Below are 23,661 nucleotides of genomic sequence, written 5' to 3' on the forward strand. Positions count from 1 at the left end.
CTGAAAAAGAACCCATGGCAACGAGAGTGTTGTCCTCTGGCGAAATTACGTAAAATGAAATCCACTTTCATAGGTACACAAATATGTAAGCATGCACTCAAGGCCTGACTAAGCGCGTTGGGTTACGCTGCTGGTCAGGCATCTGCTCAACAGATGTGGTGTAGCGTGTATGGATTTGTCCGAACGCAGTGACGCCTCCTTGAGAAAGTGAAACTGAAACTGAAACTCAACCCATAGACTGCATCTTGATTCAACTCACAGACCATCTTGATTCAACTCACAGACCATCTTGATTCACCATCTTGATTCAACTCACAGACTACATTCTGGTTCAGCTCACAGACTACATCTTGGTTCAACTCACAGAACATCTTGGTTCAACTCACAGACTACATCCTGGTTCAACTCACAGACTACATCCTGGTTCAACTCACAGACTACATCTTGATTCAATTCACAGACCATCTTGATTCAACTCACAGACCATCTTGATTCAACTCGCAGACTACATCCTGGTTCAACTCACAGACTACATCTTGATTCAACTCAGGCTACATCCTGGTTCAACTCACAGGCTACATCTTGGTTCAATTCACAGACCATCTTGATTCAACTCACAGACCATCTTGATTCAACTCGCAGACTACATCCTGGTTCAACTCACAGACTACATCTTGATTCAACTCACAGGCTACATCCTGGTTCAACTCACAGACTACATCTTGATTCAACTCACAGACTACATCCTGGTTCAACTCACAGACTACATCTTGATTCAACTCACAGACTACATCCTGGTTCAACTCACAGACCATCTTGATTCAACTCAGACTACATCCTGGTTCAACTCACAGACTACATCCTGGTTCAACTCACAGACTACATCCTGGTTCAACTCACAGGCTACATCTTGGTTCAACTCACAGACTACATCCTGGTTCAACTCACAGACTACATCCTGGTTCAACTCACAGGCTACATCTTGGTTCAACTTACAGACTACATCCTGGTCAACTCACAGACTACATCCTGGTTCAATTCACAGACTACATCCTGGTTCAACTCACAGGCTACATCTTGGTTCAACTTACAGACTACATCCTGGTCAACTCACAGACTACATCTTGGTTCAACTCACAGACTACATCCTGGTTCAACTCACAGGCTACATCTTGGTTCAACTTACAGACTACATCCTGGTCAACTCACAGACTACATCTTGGTTCAACTCACACCTATATCTTGGTTCACGAGAGGCACCTTGGAGATATCCTACACACCTGAATGATGCCCAGCGCAGTGCCATACTGACCATGGGCGTGTTGATGGCAAACAGTCTCCACTTCAAAGCAAGCCCCAGAGAGGAGGTGCCCCAGAGAGGAGGTGCCCCAGAGAGGTGGTGCCCCAGAGAGGAGAGGAGGTGCCCAGAGAGGAGGTGCCCCAGAGAGGAGAGGAGGTGCCCCAGAGAGGTGGTGCCCCAGAGAGGAGGTGCCCCAGAGAGGAGAGGAGGTGCCCCAGAGAGGGGGAGGTGCCCCAGAGAGGAGAGGAGGTGCCCCAGAGAGGAGGTGCCCAAGAGAGGTGCCCCAGAGAGGAGGTGCCCCAGAGAGGTGCCCCAGAGATGTTCCCCAGACAGGTGGTGCCCCAGAGAGGAGAGGAGGTGCCCCAGAGAGGGGGAGGTGACCCAGAGAGGTGCCCCAGAGAGGAGAGGAGGTGCCCCAGAGAGGAGAGGAGGTGCCCCAGAGAGGGGGAGGTGACCCAGAGAGGTGCCCCAGAGGAGAGGAAGTGCCCCAGAGAGGAGAGGAGGTGCCCCAGAGAGGGGGAGGTGACCCAGAGAGGTGCCCCAGAGAGGGGGAGGTGACCCAGAGAGGTGCCCCAGAGAGAAGAGGAGGTGCCCCAGAGAGGAGGTGCCCCCGAGAGGAGAGGAGGTGCCCCTGAGAGGAGAGGAGGTGCTCCAGAGAGGAGGTGCCCCAGAGAGGAGAGGAGGTGCCCCAGAGAGAAGAGGAGGTGACCCAGAGAGAAGAGGAGGTGCTCCAGAGAGGAGAGGAGGTGCCCCAGAGAGAAGAGGAGGTGCTCCAGAGAGGAGAGGAGGTGCCCCAGAGAGGAGGTGCCCCAGAGAGAAGAGGAGGTGCCCCAGAGAGGAGAGGAGGTGCCCCAGAGAGAAGAGGAGGTGCCCCAGAGAGGAGAGGAGGTGCCCCAGAGGAGGTGCCCCAGAGAAGAGAGGAGGTGCCCCAGAGAGGAGGTGCTCCAGAGAGGAGGTGCCCCAGAGAAGAGAGGAGGTGCCCCAGAGAGGAGGTGCCCCAGAGAGGAGAGGAGGTGCCCCAGAGAGGAGGTGCTCCAGAGAGGAGAGGAGGTGCTCCAGAGAGGAGAGGAGGTGCCCCAGAGAGGAGGTGCCCCAGAGAGGAGAGGAGGTGCCCCAGAGAGGAGGTGCTCCAGAGAGGAGAGGAGGTGCCCCAGAGAAGAGGTGCCCAAGAGGGGAGGTGCCCCAAGGAAGAAACTTGAGGCTGTCAGCCTCCAGTCAGCTGACTTTCAGACAAAGCATCAGTCCGGACCTGAGGATTCCTGTTGCCCCATAGACCCCTGTCCTGAAGTGCTTTAGATAACTTTATAGTGTGATGTGAAGTGCTTTAGAAAACTTTATAGTGTGATGTGAAGTGCTTTAGAAAACTTTATAGTGTGATGTGAAGTGCTTTAGGAAACTTTATAGTGTGATGTGAAGTGCTTTAGAAAACTTTATATCCCCAGTACCAACAGACAGGTGTTATAGTGTGATGTGTGTCATAAAACTGTGTCGTGTGTCTTGACAGTGTGTTGTGTGTCATAAAACTGTGTTGTGTGTCCTGACAGTGTGTTGTGTATAATGACAGTACCTGCAGACATGTGTGACAGTGTGTTGTGCATCATGACAATGTGTTGTGTGTGGTGACAGTGTGTTGTGCATCATGACAATGTGTTGTGTGTCATGACAGTGTGTTGTGTGTCACCACAATCACGACAGTGTGTTGTGCATCATGACAATGTGTTGTGTGTGGTGACAGTGTGTTGTGCATCATGACAATGTGTTGTGTGTCATGACAGTGTGTTGTGTGTCACCACAATCACGACTGTGTTGTGTATCATGACAGTGTGCTGTGTGTCATGACAGTGTGTTGTGTCATGACAGTGTTGTGTGTCATGACAGTACCTGAAGACAGGAGTGACAATGTGTTGTGCATCATGACAGTGTGTTGTGCATTGCGACAGTGTGATGTGCGTCACAACAGTGTGTTGTGTGTCATGACGGTGAGTTGTGACATTGCGTTGTGCCAGTGTGTTGTGTGTCATGACGGTGTGTTGTGCGTCATGACATATTGTGTGTCATGACATTGTGTCGTGACAGCGTGTGTTGTGTGTCATGACATATTGTGTGTCATGACATTGTGTCGTGACAGTGTGTGTGTGTGTCATGACAGTGTGTTGCACATCATGACAGTGTGTTTTGTGTCATAAAAGTGTGATGTGCGCTATGACAGTGTGTTGTGTGTCATGATTGTGTGTTGTGCTTCGTGACAGTGTGTTGTGCATCATGACAGTGCATTGTGCGTCATGGCGGTGTGTTGTGCGTCATGACAGTGTGTTGTGTGTTGTACAGTACCTGAAGCCGGCAGACTGTCAGCATTTCTTTGACCACGTCCTGCCCCAGATGGTGCGCCTGGCCCTCAAGCTGCCTCATCTCTGTACTCAGGTCAGTCCTTCACTGTCTTCATTCCTGGACACTCAGTGATGTGTGAGTGTGCGTGTGTGTGTGCTTCTGTGTGGTTTGTGTGGTGCACATCACACTTTTATGACACATAACACACTGTCATGATATATATTATGTGTGTTTGTGTATCTGTGTACCTCCACCACCTCTCTCTCTCTCCCTCTCTTTGTGCATGTGTGTGTGTGTGTACACCGTATATATCTATGTACCTCCACCACCTCTCTCTCTCTCCCTCTCTTTGTGCATGTGTGTGTGTGTGTGTGTACACCGTATATATCTGTGTACCTCCACCCCCTCTCTCTCTCCCTCTCTTTGTGTGTGTGTGTGTGTGTGTGTGTGTGTGTGTGTGTGTGTGTGTGTGTACACTGTATATATCTATGTACCACCACCCCCTCTCTCTCTCCCTCTCTTTGTGCATGTGTGTGTGTGTGTGTGTGTGTGTGTGTGTGTACACTGTATATATCTATGTACCTCCACCCCTTCTCTCTCTCCTTCTCTTTGTGTGTGTGTGTGTGTGTGTGTGTGTACACTGTATATATCTATGTACCTCCACCCCCTCTCTCTCTCCCTCTCTTTGTGCATGTGTGTGTGTGTGTGTGTGTGTACACTGTATATATCTATGTACCTCCACCCCCTCTCTCTCTCCCTCTCTTTGTGTATGTGTGTTTGTGTACAGCCCCTCCCCCTACTGAAGAAAGGCATGGCACACTGTGTGACTGTATATCTATATCTATGTGTGTACAGCCCCTCCCCCTACTGAAGAAGGGCATGGCACACTGTGTGACTGTATATCTATATCTATGTGTGTACAGCCTCTCCCCCTACTGAAGAAGGGCATGGCACACTGTGTGACTGTATATCTATATCTATGTGTGTACAGCCCCTCCCCCTACTGAAGAAAGGCATGGCACACTCTGTGACTCTCAGCCAGCAACAGGCAGCCTGTCTCCTGGCCAACGCTTTCTTCTGCACCTTCCCTCGCAGAAACTCTCGCGCCCGCACTGCCGAGTTCGCTTCTTACCCTGACATCAACTTCAACAGGTAAGTCAGTGCTGAAAACATCAACTTCAACAGGTAAGTCAGTGCTGAAGACATCAACAGGTAAGTCAGTGCTGAAGACATCAGCTTCAACAGGTAAGTCAGTGCTGAAGACATCAACTTCAACAGGTAAGTCAGTGCTGAAGACATCAACTTCAACAGGTAAGTCAGTGCTGAAGACATCAACAGGTAAGTCAGTGCTGAAGACATCAACTTCAACAGGTAAGTCAGTGCTGAAGACATCAGCTTCAACAGGTAAGTCAGTGCTGAAGACATCAACTTCAACAGGTAAGTCAGTGCTGAAGACATCAACTTCAACAGGTAAGTCAGTGCTGAAGACATCAACTTCAACAGGTAAGTCAGTGCTGAAGACATCAACTTCAACAGGTAAGTCAGTGCTGAAGACATCAACAGGTAAGTCAGTGCTGAAGACATCAGCTTCAACAGGTAAGTCACTGCTGAAGACATCAACTTCAACAGGTAAAAGAAGGTCACAGTAGCTAAGTGGTTAAAGTGTCCAGTCTGAGGGTCTTGAGTTCAAATCTAGTCAGTGGTTGGTATGGAGATCATTCCCAGCTCTGAGGGAGCTGACAGCAGATGTGCAGATCTGCTAGTGCTTGAACTCCCTTCATGTTTAAACACTGCTAGTGCTTGAACTCCCTTCATGTTTAAACACTGCTAGTGTTTGAACTCCCTTCATGTTTAAACACTGCTAGTGCTTGAACTCCATGTTTAAACACTGCTAGTGCTTGAACTCCCTTCATGTTTAAACACTGCTAGTGTTTGAACTCCCTTCATGTTTAAACACTGCTAGTGCTTGAACTCCATGTTTAAACACTGCTAGTGCTTGAACTCCCTTCATGTTTAAACACTGCTAGTGTTTGAACTCCCTTCATGTTTAAACACTGCTAGTGCTTGAACTCCCTTCATGTTTAAACACTGCTAGTGTTTGAACTCCCTTCATGTTTAAACACTGCTAGTGTTTGAACTCCCTTCATGTTTAAACACTTGCATATTAAAGATCTTGGAATCCATGACAGCTTTGGGCATGTTATGGTATGCACATCCCTCTAAACAGTTTGGATTCATGCATGGCAGAGTAATACTAATGATATTTTCTGTATCTCTATCTAACCTATCTGTCTGTCTATTAACTACTCTGTCACTCGATCTATCTCTCTGTCCATCTCCAGTATATGGAGAGGCAGATAGATACCCTTTTAAAATAAATTCTGCAGTAAGATGTATCAGGTACTGGTTAAAGTTGCTGAGGATGAACAATGACAGACTACCAAGAAAGGCTTACGATATGCTGGATACTTTAGATACAAGGGGGAAATTAATTGGGCTTCTAATATACAAACATGTCTGTTTGAACTTAGGATATGCATGGGTTTATCAAGGGGTGGGAGAAGAATGTGCATTTGTGTGTACTTTTCATCAGTGACTGATTGACAGCAGATGGCAAAGTTGGGAAAGCCATATTGGGTTAAGCAAGAGATTTGAATTATACAGAGTCTATACCTCAACGCATTTGTGACAAGGTATCTTTTGCTAAATCTTGATCAGCATTTATGATCTGTTTTGACAAGGTTTAGATTCGGTATTTCAGAAATTAATACTAATTCTTATCGCTATAAACATAAAAAGGATACTGATCTGCTGTGTCCAGTGTGTAAAGGTTCAAGTCCACTTTGTTTTGGTGTGGCCTGTGCTGAATGATTTTCATGTGAAGTTCGTACCAAAGAAATATCATGCAGAGCAATGCTTGTTCTGTCTCGGTCAACTGATGGCATCTAATAATGAAAGCATTATTCAAAACCTAGTATTGTATCTTTATAAAGCATTTCAGTTAAGAGAGACAGTTGTGTCTTATTTTTGTGTGTGTTGTATTTATTTTGGAAGGACATGTGGTGCTCATTGAATTCTTGGTTTGATTATACAGTTATGTTTTTGCCCCTCTTCATATGGGATGAAGACCTTAAATAAATATCTGAATCTGAATCTGAATCTCTGCCTGTCTGTATCTATTTATCTGTCTGTCTGTCTCTCTATCTATCTATCTTTCTATCTATCTATTGCAATTTTATTTTTTGTGCTTTATTTTTATTTTTAATTCATGACCATGGCTGTGAGTGCAGACCCTCCCACACAGCGTGCCGACAATGGAAGAAAACCAAACACACAAAGAAAACGGAAAATAACCCATCACTGGTTTTTTCATGGTTGATTTTCTCTTCACCTGATGTAGTTTACATTTGAATGAATTTCTGCTTTATTTTCAGCTTATTCCAAGGAAATCCCATTTCTAGAAAAATGGAAAAACTGAACTGCATTATACACTACTTCAAGAGGGTGTGTTATGATAGTAAGTATCTTTTGAATTGAACTGAATTTTGTTCTATTTTATTGTTTTTTTCTTCTTGCATTGAAGGCTATATTTCTCTCATTGAAACATCGTCATCATGAACATAATGTTGCACAATTCACATCACAGCAGAAAAAGTACATCATTAACACATTGAGTAATTGCAGTGCATTTCTGTGACAGTTAACTTGCAACAGTATCTTTATTTCACAACATACATAAAAAGAATAACAGTGAAAAGAAACTAATCTGTGTGCTGCAGTGTTACATGTTGTGGTTTGTTTTAGTGTTACATGTTGTATTGTTACAATATTACATGTTGCGCTTTGTTGCACTTTGTGCTGTGTGTTGCAGTGTTACACGCTGTGCTCTGTTACAGTGTTACACACTGTGCTGTGTGTTTCAGTGTTATATGCTGTGCTGCGTTACAGTGTTACACGCTGTGCTGTGTTACAGTGTTAAATGCTGTGTGTTTCAGTGTTACATGTTGTGCTGTGTTACAGTATTACATGTTGTGCTGTGTTTCAGTGTTATATGCTGTGCTGTGTTAGTGTTACATGTTGTGCTGTGTGTTCCAGTGTTATATGCTGTGCTGTGTTACATGCTGTGTTGTTTGTTTCAGTGTTACACCCTTTGTTGTGTGTTTCAGTGTTACATGCTGTGCTGTGTTACATATTGTGCTGTGTTTCAGTGTTACATGTTGTGCTGTGTGTTTCAGTGTTACACGCTGTGCTGTGTTTCAGTGTTACATGCTGTGCTGTGTTACATGTTGTGCTGTGTTTCCGTGTTACATGTGGTGCTGTGTTACAGTGTTACACGTTGTGCTGTGTTTCAGTGTAACATGCTGTGCTGTGTGTTTCAGTGTTACACGCTGTGCTGTGTTACAGTGTTACATGCTGTGCTGTGTGTTTCAGTGTTACACGCTGTGCTGTGTTACAGTGTTACATGCTGTGCTGTGTGTTTCAGTGTTACACGCTGTGCTGTGTGTTTCAGTGTTACTTGCTGTGCTGTGTGTCAGTGTTACTTGCTGTGATGTGTGTCAGTGTTACTTGCTGTGCTGTGTGTTTCAGTGTTACTTGCTGTGATGTGTGTCAGTGTTACTTGCTGTGCTGTGTGTTTCAGTGTTACTTGCTGTGCTGTGTGTCAGTGTTACTTGCTTTGCTGTGTGTTTCAGTGTTACTTGCTGTGCTGTGTGTCAGTGTTACTTGCTGTGATGTGTTTCAGTGTTACTTGCTTTGCTGTGTGTGTCAGTGTTACTTGCTGTGATGTGTGTCAGTGTTACTTGCTGTGCTGTGTGTGTCAGTGTTACTTGCTGTGCTGTGTTTGTTACTTGCTGTGCTGTGTTTCAGTGTTACACTCTGTGCTGTGTTTCAGTGTTAGATGCTGTGCTGTGTGTTACAGTGTTGCACCCTGTGCTGTGTGTTTCAGTGTTACACATTGTGCTGTGTTTCAGTGTTACACTCTGTGCTGTGTGTGTCAGTGTTACATGCTGTGGTGTGTTTCAGTGCCCAAGGGTGTGGTGACCTTCAGCAGACAGGTGCAGGCTGGGTCCTACTCCTGGCTGCACAGCTCTGAATCCCTCACTGACCTCCACGTCTCCTCCGCCGGCACCATTGAGGACAATGGCACCGGCATGCTGCAGGTTGGGGAGGGGGTGAGGGTGGGGAAGGGTGTGTGTGTGTGTGTGCAATCCTCTCCAAGCTGTTCACTGAGGTCCTGGGCAACACCTAGTCTGCTCGTGACAGGTACACATGCACCTACTGTCTGGTCATGACAGGTACACATGTACGTACAGTCTGGTCATGACAGGTACACATACACCTACAGTCTGCTCGTGACAGGTACACATGCACCTGCAGTCTGCTCATGACAGGTACACATGCACCTACAGTCTTCTCATGACAGGTACACATACACCTACAGTCTGGTCATGACAAGTGCACATACACCCACTGTCTGGTTTAACAGGTACACCCATACCCACTGTCTGCTCATGACAGGTACACATGCACCTACAGTCTGGTCATGACAGGTACACATGCACCTACAGTCTGGTCATGACAGGTACACATGGACATTCAGTCTGTTCATGTCAGGTACACATGCACCTACAGTCTAGTCATGACCGGTACACATGGACATTCAGTCTGGTCATGTCAGGTACACATGCACCTACAGTCTAGTCATGACCGGTACACATGGACATTCAGTCTGGTCATGTCAGGTACACATGCACCTACAGTCTAGTCATGACAGGTACACATGGACATTCAGTCTGTTCATGACAGGTACACATGCATCTACAGTCTAGTCATGACAGGTACACATGGACATTCAGTCTGGTCATGTCAGGTACACATGCACCTACAGTCTAGTCATGACAGGTACACATGGACATTCAGTCTGCTCATGACAGGTACACATGCACCTACAGTCTAGTCATGACAGGTACACATGGACATTCAGTCTGGTCATGTCAGGTACACATGCACCTACAGTCTAATCATGGCAGGTACACATGCATCTATAGTCTAGTCATGGCAGGTACACATGGACATTCAGTCTGGTCAAGAATGTGTGTCTGTGTGAGGAAGGGTGTGTGCTGGCGGAGGAGGGGGTGGGGTATGTGTGTGTGTCTGTGTGGGGGGCTTGTGGGGGGATGCCACTGACTGGAGTTTTCTTCAAGTCCTGCCATGCCCTGTCTTGGTTCTAACACTCTGAAATGGACAGGTCTGTGTGTGCAGGTGGACTTTTCCAAGCAGTATCTTGGGGTGGGGGGTGCCTATTAATTGGAGCTGTCTGTCCTTCAGTGATGTCTTACAAGAAGTCAGAAGTCTGGTCACTGTGTGTGCAGGTGGACTTTGCCAACAAGTACCTGGGAGGAGGAGTGCTGAACACCGGCTGTGTGCAGGAAGAGATCCGCTTCATGATCTGCCCCGAGATGATCCTCTCCAGGCTGTTCACTGAGGTCCTGGGCGACACTGAGAGTCTGCTCATGACAGGTACACATGCACCTACAGTCTGGTCATGACAGGTACACATGCACCTATGTGTGTGTGTTTGTGTGTCCACATATTCTTTTGCATGTCTGTTTTTTGTGAATGTATGAATGGTTGTGTGTGTGCACTGATATGTTTTTATGTGTGTATGAGTAGTTGATATGATATTGTCTGCACTGATATGTTTTTATGTGTATGAGTAGTTGATATGATATGATATGTGTGTGCACTGATATGTTTTTATGTGTGTATGAGTAGTTGATATGATATGTATGTGCACTGATATGTTTTTATGTGTGTATGAGTAGTTGATATGATATGATATGTATGTGCACTGATATGTTTTTATGTGTGTATGAGTAGTTGATATGATATGTGTGTGCACTGATATGTTTTTATGTATGTTTGAGTAGTTGATATGATATTGTCTGCACTGATATGTTTTTATGTGTGTATGAGTAGTTGATATGATATGATATGTATGTGCACTGATATGTTTTTATGTATGTTTGAGTAGTTGATATGATATTGTCTGCACTGATATGTTTTTATGTGTGTATGAGTAGTTGATATGATATGATATGTATGTGCACTGATATGTTTTTATCTATGTATGAGTAGTTGATATGATATGATATGTGTGTGCACTGATATGTTTTCAGGTTGTGAGCAGTTCAGTGAGTACGAAGGATATGCTGATTCCTTCAAGTGGAAGAAGGATTATGTCGATCCCACACAGAGGTCTCTGGCTCCCTCTATCTGGCTCCCTCTCTCTGGCTCCCTCTCTCTGGCTCCCTGTCTGGTTCCCTTCTGGCTCCCTCTCTATGTCTCCCTGTCTGGCTCCCTCTCTCTGGCTCCCTCTCTCTGGCTCCCTGTCTGGTTCCCTTCTGGCTCCCTCTCTATGTCTCCCTGTCTGGCTCCCTCTCTCTGGCTCCCTCTCTCTGGCTCCCTCTATCTGGCTCCCTGTCTGGTTCCCTTCTGGCTCCCTCTCTATGTCTCCCTGTCTGGCTCCCTCTATCTGGCTCCCTCTCTCTGGCTCCCTGTCTGGTTCCCTTCTGGCTCCCTCTCTCTGTCTCCCTCTCTCTGGCTTCCTTCTGGCTCCCTCTCTCTGGCTCCCTCTCTCTGGCTCCCTCTCTATGTCTCCCTCTCTCTGTCTCCCTATCTGGCTCCCTGTCTGGCTCCCTCTCTCTGTCTCCCTCTCTCTGGCTTCCTTCTGGCTCCCTCTCTCTGGCTCCCTCTCTCTGTCTCCCTGTCTGTCTCCCTCTCTCTGTCTCCCTCTCTCTGTCTCCCTCTCTGTCTCCCTCTCTCTGTCTCCCTCTCTCTGTCTCCCTCTCTCTGTCTCCCTGTCTGGCTCCCTCTCTCTGTCTCCCTGTCTGGCTCCCTCTCTCTGGCTCCCTCTCTCTGGCTTCCTTCTGGCTCCCTCTCTCTGTCTCCCTCTCTCTGGCTTCCTTCTGTCTCCCTCTCTCTGTCTCCCTGTCTGGCTCCCTCTCTCTGGCTCCCTCTCTCTGGCTTCCTTCTGGCTCCCTCTCTCTGGCTCCCTCTCTCTGGCTCCCTCTCTCTGTCTCCCTCTCTCTGGCTTCCTTCTGGCTCCCTCTCTCTGGCTCCCTCTCTCTGGCTCCCTCTCTCTGTCTCCCTCTCTCTGGCTTCCTTCTGTCTCCCTCTCTCTGTCTCCCTGTCTGGCTCCCTCTCTCTGTCTCCCTCTCTCTGGCTTCCTTCTGTCTCCCTCTCTCTGTCTCCCTGTCTGGCTCCCTCTCTCTGGCTCCCTCTCTCTGGCTTCCTTCTGGCTCCCTCTCTCTGGCTCCCTCTCTCTGTCTCCCTCTCTCTGGCTCCCTCTCTCTGGCTCCCTCTCTCTGGCTTCCTTCTGTCTCCCTCTCTCTGGCTCCCTCTCTCTGGCTCCCTCTCTCTGGCTCCCTCTCTCTGGCTTCCTTCTGGCTCCCTCTCTCTGGCTCCCTCTCTCTGGCTCCCTCTCTCTGTCTCCCTCTCTCTGGCTCCCTCTCTCTGGCTTCCTTCTGGCTCCCTCTCTCTGGCTCCCTCTCTCTGGCTCCCTCTCTCTGGCTCCCTCTCTCTGGCTCCCTCTCTCTGGCTTCCTTCTGGCTCCCTCTCTCTGTCTCCCTCTCTCTGGCTCCCTCTCTCTGGCTCCCTCTCTCTGGCTTCCTTCTGGCTCCCTCTCTCTGGCTCCCTCTCTCTGTCTCCCTCTCTCTGGCTCCCTCTCTCTGGCTCCCTCTCTCTGGCTTCCTTCTGGCTCCCTCTCTCTGGCTCCCTCTCTCTGTCTCCCTCTCTCTGTCTCCCTCTCTCTGGCTTCCTTCTGGCTCCCTCTCTCTGGCTCCCTCTCTCTGGCTCTCTGGCTCCCTCTCTCTGGCTCCCTCTCTCTGGCTCCCTATCTCACACATGTCCATGCTGCCTTACCTGTGTGCAGGGACAGCTTGGGTCGGCTGTGCTGTGAGGTGGTGGCCATTGACGCCCTGGTGTTCCACAACAACTACTGTCGTCAGTTCCAAAAAGGCAGCGTCCTGAGGGAGCTGAACAAGGCCAGTCCTCCACCCTGCTCTCTGCATACACTGCTGTTCACTTACATGTGTGTGTGTGCATATCAGTATGATTGCACACTCTCACACACAAACACACATGAAAAAAACAGACATGCACACACACACACACACACACACACACACACACACACACACACACACACTCATACATAAAAATATAGAAGTTGGTGTGCAGATATACAGTGTATATATATATATAAACATGGATAGCAGCATACAGTGTGTATATATATATATCTATATATATATATCTATATATATATATATATATATATATATATATATATATATATAAACATGGATAGCAGCATACAGTGTGTATATATATATATATATATATATATATATATATATATATATATATATATATATATATATATATATATATATATATATAAACATGGATAGCAGCATACAGTGTATATATATATAAACATGGATAGCAGCATACAGTGTATATATATATATATATATAAACATGGATAGCAGCATACAGTATATATATATATAAACATGGATAGCAGCATACAGTATATATATATATAAACATGGATAGCAGCATACAGTGTATATATATATATAAACATGGATAGCAGCATACAGTGTATATATATATAAACATGGATAGCAGCATACAGTGTATAAATGCGCAACTCCTCACTATAAACAAAATCATCGCGCAAGTCATCAGTCATCCTTCATCCCATACCATCATTTTCCCCAAGCCCTGTGGCGACAGGCAAGCGACGAAGCGACAGGTGTGGGTACACTGGCAGTCATAGCTGCGGACCTCCATATAGGCGGCTCAGGCCACAGGGTCGTTTTTCACCGACTGGAGCAGTGGTGGAGATCGGCAGCCTCCTGAACGACTGAGCAGCCCTCTTCAGGACAGCACTGCTCACCTCCATGGCATGAGGAAGGGGCTAGAAAAGGTGCCCTAAACATTGCCTGCTCCACACCACCCTAGTCAGCATACCGCGGCTGACGGGGACCCTACTCAAGCGGTCGACACGCAAAGGAAAGAAAGAAGAAAACAAGGAGCACCCCATTGACCATTGCCACATGAAACGTGCGTACGCTTCTGGACAGAGGCGACTCAGCCAGACCACAGAGACGCACAGCACTCATTGCGAGTGAACTAGCCAGGTACAACATCGACATCGCTGCCTTAAGTGAGACCAGACTGGCAGAAGAAGGCGAACTCTGTGAGCGAGGCGCAGGCTACGCCTTCTTTTGGAGTGGTCGCGGACCTGAAGAGAGACGTGAGGCTGGAGTTGGCTTTGCAGTGAAGACAACCCTCGTTGGCAAGCTGGCTGGCCCCCCGAAAGGAGTGAACGATCGCCTGATGACGATGAAACTCCCTTTATGCAACGGGAAGAAGTTTGCTACCATTGTCAGCGCCTATGTGCCCACCATGACCAACCCAGATGAGATCAAGGACAAGTTCTACGAGGACCTGAATGCTGTCATCACCACTGTTCCCAACGTAGACAAGCTCATCATTCTTGGTGACTTTAACGCGAGAGTTGGTCGTGACAGCACCTCCTGGGAAGGCGTGATTGGGAAGCATGGGGTTGGTAACTGTAACAGCAATGGCCAACTACTTCTCCAGACATGTGCCGAGCACGACCTTCTTATCACAAACACCATCTTCTGCCTCCCTACCCGTAACAGGACGTCATGGATGCATCCTCGCTCTGGGCATTGGCATCTCATCGACTTTGTCATCGTCAGGAAGAGGGACAGGCAGGACGTACGAGTCACGAGGGCCATGTGCAGCGCCGAGTGCTGGACAGACCACCGCCTTATCGTCTCCAAGCTCAACCTCCGCATCCAGCACAAGAGACGGCCTCAGGGCATGAAAGCACCCAAACGCCTGAATGTCAACAAGCTGGAGCTAGGCAACATCAAGCAGAGCTTTGCTGACACCCTGGAGGAACACCTTGAGTCCACCGTGCTGGACAACCAGAATGTGGAGGCAGCATGGGGCGCACTGCATGAGACGGTGTACAACACTGCCATGGAGTGCCTGGGGCCTTCTGTCAGGAAGCACAAAGACTGGTTTGATGAGAACTGCACTGAGATCAAGCAGCTGCTGGAAGACAAACGCCAAGCCTACAGAGCCCACATTGAAGATCCCAAGTCACAGTCAAAGAAAGACATACTGAAGAGCGCACGCAGCACCATCCAGCTGAAGCTGCGGCAGATGCAGGATTCCTGGTTGAGCAACAAAGCTGATGAGATCCAGGGCTTTGCAGACAGGAACGACATGAAGAACTTCTATAACGGCCTGAAAGAAGTCTACGGTCCCACCATCTCCGGATCTGCTCCACTCCTCAGTGCTGATGGTTCTACCCTGATTACTGACAAGGACGGGATCCTTGAGAGATGGGCTGAACACTTTGACAGCATACTGAACCGCCCTTCCACCATCAATGATGAAGCCATCGACCGACTCCCCCAGGTGCCAGTCAGAGAGTCGTTGGATGCCATTCCAACTTTGAAGGAGACCCAGAAAGCTATCCGTCTGCTATCCAATGGCAAAGCCCCTGGCTCAGACTCCATTCCAGCTGAGGTCTACAAAGAAGGTGGTATGGCGCTGACTGAGAAGCTTCATCAGCTGTTCCAGCTCATCTGGCAGCATGAGACAGTTCCACAGGACTTCAAAGACGCTTCCATCATACACCTGTACAAGCACAAAGGAAATCGTCAGGCCTGTGACAACCATCGTGGTCACCTACTAGAGAGCCAGTGTGGCTTCTGGAAAGAATGCGGGACTATCGACATGGTGTTTGCTGCCAGGCAGCTCCAGGAGAAGTGTCAGGAATAGAATGCCGACCTTTACTCCACCTATGTCGATCTGACCAAGGCCTTCAATACTGTTTGCAGAGATGGCCTTTGAAGAATCATGGCGAAGTACGGGTGTCCCAGAAAGTTCATCACCATCATACGGCAACTACACGATGGGATGCTGGCCCAAGTCCAAGACAATGGGGAGACTTCAGAACCATTCCCTGTCTCCAGCGGAGTCAAGCAAGGGTGTGTTCTTGCCCCCACCCTGTTCAGTCTCACGTTTTCAGCCATGCTGACAGATGCCTTCAGAGACGCTGACATAGGTATTGGCATCAGGTACCGCACAGATGGCTCACTCTTTAACCTCAGGAGGCTTCAAGCAAAAACCAAGGTGAGGACAGACACCGTCAACGACTTCCTGTTTGCTGATGACTGCGCTCTCAACGCTGCCTCCGAAGCTGACATGCAGCACAGTGTCGACAAGTTCTCTGCTGCCTGTGACAACTTTGGCCTCACAATCAGCACAAAGAAGACTGAGGTGATGCACCAGCCAGCTCCAGGAAAGCCTTACGTTGAACCAAACATCTTCATCAACAGGCAACGACTGAATGGACAAGTTCACATACCTGGGCAGTACACTCTCTCGCACAGTTGTCATCGACGACGAGGTGAATGCCAGACTTGCCAAAGCCAGCGCTGCCTTCGGCAGACTTCATAAGAACGTTTGGAACAGGAGAGGCATCACCCTGGAGATGAAGCTCAAAGTATACAAGGCCATAGTTCTCACCTCACTGCTCTATGGATGTGAATCATGGACGGTCTACAAACGCCGCGCCAAAAAGCTGAACCACTTCCACACCACCAACCTCAGAAAACTTCTCGGCATAAAGTGGCAAGAAATGATCCCGGACACAGAGGTGCTCACTCGTGCAAACTTGCCCAGCATCTACACCATCTTGATGCAGGCCCAGCTGCGCTGGGCAGGCCATGTAGTTTGCATGCCAGACCACCGGCTCCCCAAGAAACTGCTGTACGGCGAACTCCAACATGGCAAGCGCTCCCATGGAGGCCAAAAGAAGCGCTTCAAAGACACTCTGAAAGCTTCTCCGAAGGCCTTCAACATCAGCCACGACACATAGGAGCTGAATGCAATGGACAGACCAAAGTGGCGTTCAGCTGTCCACAAAGGCGCCAAATCCTGTGAGGCCAACAGAATTGCTGCAGCAGAGCAATGCAGACAGGCCAGGAAAAGCAGTGCCAGCAAGTCCCCGACAGCCGCCACCATCCCCTGTCCACACTGCGTCAGAACCTTCCGGGCGCAGGTTGGCCTAACCAGTCATCTGTGCACCCACAGAGCCCAACCCACCCACCCCCAGGATGACTAGATGGTCCTCATCGATCCCGACGGACGAACCACACACACATATAAAAACATGGTGTGCAGGCGTACAGTGTGTATATATAAACATGGTGTGCAGGCGTACAGTGTGTATATAAACATGGTGTGCAGGTGTACAGTGTGTATATAACATGGTGTGCAGGTGTACAGAGTGTGTATATATAAACATGGTGTGCAGGTGTACAGTGTGTATATAAACATGGTGTGCAGGCGTACAGTGTGTATATAAACATGGTGTGCAGGTGTACAGTGTGTATATAAACATGGTGTGCAGGCGTACAGTGTGTATATATAAACATGGTGTGCAGGTGTACAGTGTGTATATAACATGGTGTGCAGGTGTACAGTGTGTATATAAACATGGTGTGCAGGTGTACAGTGTGTATATAAACATGGTGTGCAGGTGTACAGTGTATATATAAACATGGTGTGCAGGTGTACAGAGTGTATATAACATGGTGTGCAGGTGTACAGTGTGTGTATATAAACATGGTGTGCAGGCGTACAGTGTGTATATAACATGGTGTGCAGGCGTACAGTGTGTATATATAAACATGGTGTGCAGGTGTACAGAGTGTGTATATATAAACATGGTGTGCAGGTGTACAGTGTGTATATATAAACATGGTGTGCAGGTGTACAGTGTGTGTATATATAAACATGGTGTGCAGGCGTACAGAGTGTATATAAACATGGTGTGCAGGCGTACAGTGTGTATATATAAACATGGTGTGCAGGTGTACAGAGTGTGTATAACATGGTGTGCAGGTGTACAGAGTGTGTATATATAAACATGGTGTGCAGGTGTACAGAGTGTGTATATATATAACATGGTGTGCAGGCGTACAGAGTGTATATAACATGGTGTGCAGGTGTACAGAGTGTATATAACATGGTGTGCAGGCGTACAGAGTGTATATAACATGGTGTGCAGGTGTACAGAGTGTATATAACATGGTGTGCAGGTGTACAGTGTGTATATAACATGGTGTGCAGGTGTACAGTGTGTATATAACATGGTGTGCAGGTGTACAGTGTGTATATATAAACATGGTGTGCAGGTGTACAGTGTGTATATAACATGGTGTGCAGGTGTACAGAGTGTATATATAAACATGGTGTGCAGGTGTACAGTGTGTATATAAACATGGTGTGCAGGTGTACAGTGTGTATATAACATGGTGTGCAGGTGTACAGTGTGTATATAACATGGTGTGCAGGTGTACAGTGTATATATAAACATGGTGTGCAGGTGTACAGTGTATATATAAACATGGTGTGCAGGTGTACAGAGTGTGTATATATAAACATGGTGTGCAGGTGTACAGTGTGTATATAAACATGGTGTGCAGGTGTACAGTGTATATATAAACATGGTGTGCAGGTGTACAGTGTATATATAAACATGGTGTGCAGGCGTACAGTGTATATATAAACATGGTGTGCAGGTGTACAGTGTGTATATAACATGGTGTGCAGGCGTACAGTGTGTATATAAACATGGTGTGCAGGTGTACAGTGTGTATATAAACATGGTGTGCAGGCGTACAGTGTGTATATAACATGGTGTGCAGGCGTACAGTGTGTATATAACATGGTGTGCAGGTGTACAGTGTATATATAAACATGGTGTGCAGGTGTACAGTGTATATATAAACATGGTGTGCAGGCGTACAGTGTGTATATAAACATGGTGTGCAGGTGTACAGTGTGTATATAACATGGTGTGCAGGTGTACAGTGTGTATATAACATGGTGTGCAGGCGTACAGTGTGTATATAACATGGTGTGCAGGTGTACAGTGTATATATAAACATGGTGTGCAGGTGTACAGTGTATATATAAACATGGTGTGCAGGTGTACAGTGTGTATATAAACATGGTGTGCAGGCGTACAGTGTGTATATAACATGGTGTGCAGGCGTACAGTGTGTATATAAACATGGTGTGCAGGCGTACAGTGTGTATATAACATGGTGTGCAGGTGTACAGTGTGTATATAACATGGTGTGCAGGTGTACAGTGTGTATATAACATGGTGTGCAGGTGTACAGTGTATATATAAACATGGTGTGCAGGTGTACAGTGTATATATAAACATGGTGTGCAGGTGTACAGCGTATATATAAACATGGTGTGCAGGCGTACAGTGTATATATAAACATGGTGTGCAGGTGTACAGTGTATATATAAACATGGTGTGCAGGCGTACAGTGTATATATAAACATGGTGTGCAGGTGTACAGCGTATATATAAACATGGTGTGCAGGCGTACAGTGTGTATATAACATGGTGTGCAGGTGTACAGTGTATATATAAACATGGTGTGCAGGCGTACAGTGTGTATATAACATGGTGTGCAGGCGTACAGTGGGTTCCAGACCAGTGCAAACAGACAGCACAGAGCAGCAGTGTGCACTGGGAACTGGGGTTGTGGCGCCTTTGGGGGAGACAAGCAGATCAAGTGTGAGTGATGTCATACTGCGCTGCTTCTTCTTCTTCCTCTTCTTCTTCTTCCTTCTCTTCTTCTTCCTTCTCTTCTTCTTCTTCCTCCTCTTCCTCTTCCTCCTATTCTTCCTCCTCTTCTTCCTCCTCTTCTTCTTGTGGATCCAACAGTGAAGTGTTGTTGTTCCAACAGTGAAGTGTTGTTGTTCCAGCTCTGATCCAGATGATGGCAGCCTCAGCAGCACAGCGTGACATGTGTTACTTCACGTTTGATGACCAGCAGCTGACCACAGACCTGCACCGTGTGCACCAGACGCTGCGCACTGAGGAGAAGACTATTGGTGGGTCACTGCATCGCTCACTTCTCACGGAACCCAGAAAAAAGGAAACGTGGAAAATCTGTGCCCGGAGTTTTCTTTTTTCTATCACTTTCCCTGTGTGAGGATGCCAGGCTGGTTCACAGTGAGGAGGAGGATGAGGATGATGATGATGATGATGATGATGATGTGTGTTCAGGAGACATCTTGAAGCTGCTAGAGGACTATAATGATGATGATGATGATGATGATGATGATGATGTGTGTTCAGGAGACATCTTGAAGCTGCTAGAGGACTATAATGATGATGATGATGATGATGATGATGTGTGTTCAGGAGACATCTTGAAGCTGCTAGAGGACTATAATGATGATGATGATGATGATGACGATGATGATGACGTGTGTCCAGGAGACATCATGAAGCTGCTAGAGGACTATAATGATGATGATGATGATGATGATGACGTGTGTCCAGGAGACATCATGAAGCTGTTAGAGGACTATGATGATGATGGTGATGATGATGATGATGACGATGATGATGTGTGTCCAGGAGACATCATGAAGCTGCTAGAGGATTATGATGATGATGATGATGATGATGATGATGATGATGTGTGTCCAGGAGACATCATGAAGCTGCTAGAGGACTATAACAGCCAAGTAGTGAAGCCAGCGTTCCGTCGTCCCAGCCTGACTCTGTTTGACTTCATCCACATGAAGCTGGAGGGAGGTCCCTCCTCCCCCTCCCCCTCCTCCATCCCCATGGCCGACTATGACGAGGACAGCAACGAGGCACGGGGCATGGCCGGGGGTCAGAGGTCAGCGGGGGACAGGTCACCCAACTACAAGGCCGACACTCCCTGACTAGGGACAGAGCAACAAGCAGTCTGTGTGCATGTAATGATGATGATCACAGTAATAATGTATTGTAATTATATGACGCAAACTGCCCTTTTTATGGGCTCTAAACGCCTCACATGAGACAGTACATATACTATAGTGCGTTATACCTAACATGAGACAAAACATATAGTGCATTATACCTCACATGAGACAATACATATACTATAGTGCGTTATACCTCACATGAGACAATACATATACTATAGTGCGTTATACCACACATGAGACAATACATATGCTATAGTGCATTATACCTCACATGAGACAGTACATATACTATAGTGCGTTATACCACACATGAGACGAAACATATAGTGCATTATACAACACATGAGACAATACATATACTATAGTGCGTTATACCACACATGAGACAGTACATATACTATAGTGCGTTATACCACACATGAGACATACTATAGTGCATTATACAACACATGAGACAGTACATATACTATAGTGCGTTATACCACACATGAGACAATACATATACTATAGTGCGTTATACCTCACATGAGACAGTACATATACTATAGTGCGTTATACCACACATGAGACAGTACATATACTATAGTGCGTTATACCACACATGAGACATACTATAGTGCATTATACCACACATGAGACAATACATATACTATAGTGCGTTATACCTCACATGAGACAGTACATATACTATAGTGCGTTATACCACACATGAGACATACCATAGTGCATTATACCACACATGAGACAGTACATATACTATAGTGCGTTATACCACACATGAGACTTACTATACTGCATTATACCTCACATGAGACAGTACATATACTATAGTGCGTTATACCTCACATGAGACAGTACATATACTAAAGTGCGTTATACCTCACATGAGACATATACATATACTATAGTGCGTTATAGCACACATGAGACATACTATAGTGCATTATACAACACATGAGACAATACATATACTATAGTGCATTATACCTCACATGGGACAATACATATAGTGCATTATACTTCACATGAAACAGTACATATACTATAGTGCATTATACTTCACATGAGACAATACATATAGTGCGTTATACCTCACATGAGACAATACATATACTATAGTGCGTTATACCACACATGAGACATACTATAGTGCATTATACAACACATGAGACAATACATATGCTATAGTGCATTATACCTCACATGGGACAATACATATACTATAGTGCATTATACCTCACATGAAACAATACATATACTATAGTGCATTATACTTCACATGAGACAATACATATACTATAGTGCATTATACCACACATGAAACAATACATATACTATAGTGCATTATACCTCAAATGAGACAATACTTATACTATAGTGCATTATACCTCACATGAGACATACCATAGTGCGTTATACCTCACATGAGACGTACCATAGTGCATTATACCTCACATGAGACAATACATATACTATAGTGCATTATACCACACATGAGACAATACATATACTATAGTGCATTATACCTCACATGAGACAATACATATACTGTAGTGCATTATACCTCACATGAGACATACTATAGTGCATTATACCTCACATGCGACATACCATAGTGCATTATACCTCACATGAGACAATACATATACTATAGTGCATTATACCTCACATGAGACAATACATATACTATAGTGCATTATACCACACATAAGACAATACATATGCAATAGTGTATTACGCCTCATATGAGACAACATATATACTATAGTGCATTATACCTCACATGAGACAATACATATACTATAGTGCATTATACCACACATGAGACAATACATATACTATAGTGCATTATACCTCTCATGAGACAATATATATGCTATAGTGCATTATACCACACATAAGACAATACATATGCAATAGTGTATTATGCCTCATATGAGACAACATATATACTATAGTGCATTATACCTCACATGAAATAATACATATGCAATAGTGCATTATGCTTCATATGAGACAATATATATACTATAGTGCATTATACTTCACATGAAACAATACATATGCAATAGTGCATTATGCTTCATATGAGACAATATATATACTATAGTGCATTATACCTCACAAGAGCACATCAGTACATAAAAGTGGGAACACAAAATCTATGTCACACTAATACAATACTACAAATTTCAGATATGAGTAATGGCATGAAAAAGGCACAAAATACACCCTACACACACACACACACACACACACACACACACACACAGCAAACACCGACCCACAAGCACACAGACCAGAGGAATACACCAAAGGCGGGGGGACACATTAGTGCACACATTCCCTGATCCACGGACGTAGCACCAAGCAAAGTCCATGTGCATGTACACTATCACATTAGTGTGCACATACACTCACACAAAATTGATTGCATGTACACTATCACACTAGTGTGCACATACACTCACGCAAGATTGATTGCATGTACACTATCACACTAGTGTGCACATACACTCACACAAAATTGATTGCATGTACACTATCACATTAGTGTGCACATACACTCACAAAATTGATTGCATGTACACTATCACATTAGTGTGCACATACACTCACGCAAGATTGATTGCATGTACACTATCACATTAGTGTGCACATACACTCGCCCAAGACTGACTGCATGTACACTATCACATTAGTGTGCACATACACTCACACAAGATTGATTGCATGTACACTATCACACTAGTGTGCACATACACTCGCCCAAGACTGACTGCATGTTTTCTTTTAAAACAAAAGGACATCACAGTAGCAGAAGACTTACCAGTCTAATATTCAGACTACGACTGGATGCCATAAAAACAAAATATACTTCTAATGTGACTTACATTTGCAGTAATGACATTACCCCCGTGCATTTCATCCATAAATGTGAACAGTTAAAACTGTATTTACCTATGTTGTTTACAAAATCTGCAGTTCCATCTGCTTCCATTAGGAATGTTTTACATGATAATATATGTGTTTGGAATAGTTCAGAGTTTAATTTGGAGCCCAGTTGTTTTTTTGTTGTAATTCTACTGGTTGACAAGTTAATTGGTTTTTATTTC

The 23,661-nt window shown here is 45.8% G+C and overlaps 1 protein-coding gene across 4 annotated transcripts in view; it reads left to right on the plus strand.

Annotated features, from left to right (window-relative positions):
* Positions 1-23,239, plus strand: part of LOC143293090 (poly(ADP-ribose) glycohydrolase-like) — a 49,354-nt gene extending 26,115 nt beyond the window's left edge. For all 4 annotated transcript variants that reach the window (XM_076603993.1, XM_076603994.1, XM_076603996.1 and 1 more), the window contains exons 11-20: positions 3,629-3,721; positions 4,620-4,780; positions 7,063-7,145; positions 8,651-8,787; positions 10,000-10,147; positions 10,807-10,885; positions 12,561-12,672; positions 19,250-19,352; positions 19,544-19,672; positions 20,277-23,239. In XM_076603993.1, the coding sequence (XP_076460108.1) occupies positions 3,629-3,721; positions 4,620-4,780; positions 7,063-7,145; positions 8,651-8,787; positions 10,000-10,147; positions 10,807-10,885; positions 12,561-12,672; positions 19,250-19,352; positions 19,544-19,672; positions 20,277-20,518 (1,287 nt within the window). In that variant the 3' untranslated portion in view covers positions 20,519-23,239. The remainder of the gene's footprint in view (positions 1-3,628; positions 3,722-4,619; positions 4,781-7,062; positions 7,146-8,650; positions 8,788-9,999; positions 10,148-10,806; positions 10,886-12,560; positions 12,673-19,249; positions 19,353-19,543; positions 19,673-20,276) is intronic.
* Positions 23,240-23,661: the final 422 nt, after the last annotated feature.

Source organism: Babylonia areolata, chromosome 18 (genome assembly GCF_041734735.1).
Source record: "Babylonia areolata isolate BAREFJ2019XMU chromosome 18, ASM4173473v1, whole genome shotgun sequence".
In the NCBI taxonomy this organism is placed as follows: domain Eukaryota; kingdom Metazoa; phylum Mollusca; class Gastropoda; order Neogastropoda; family Buccinidae; genus Babylonia; species Babylonia areolata.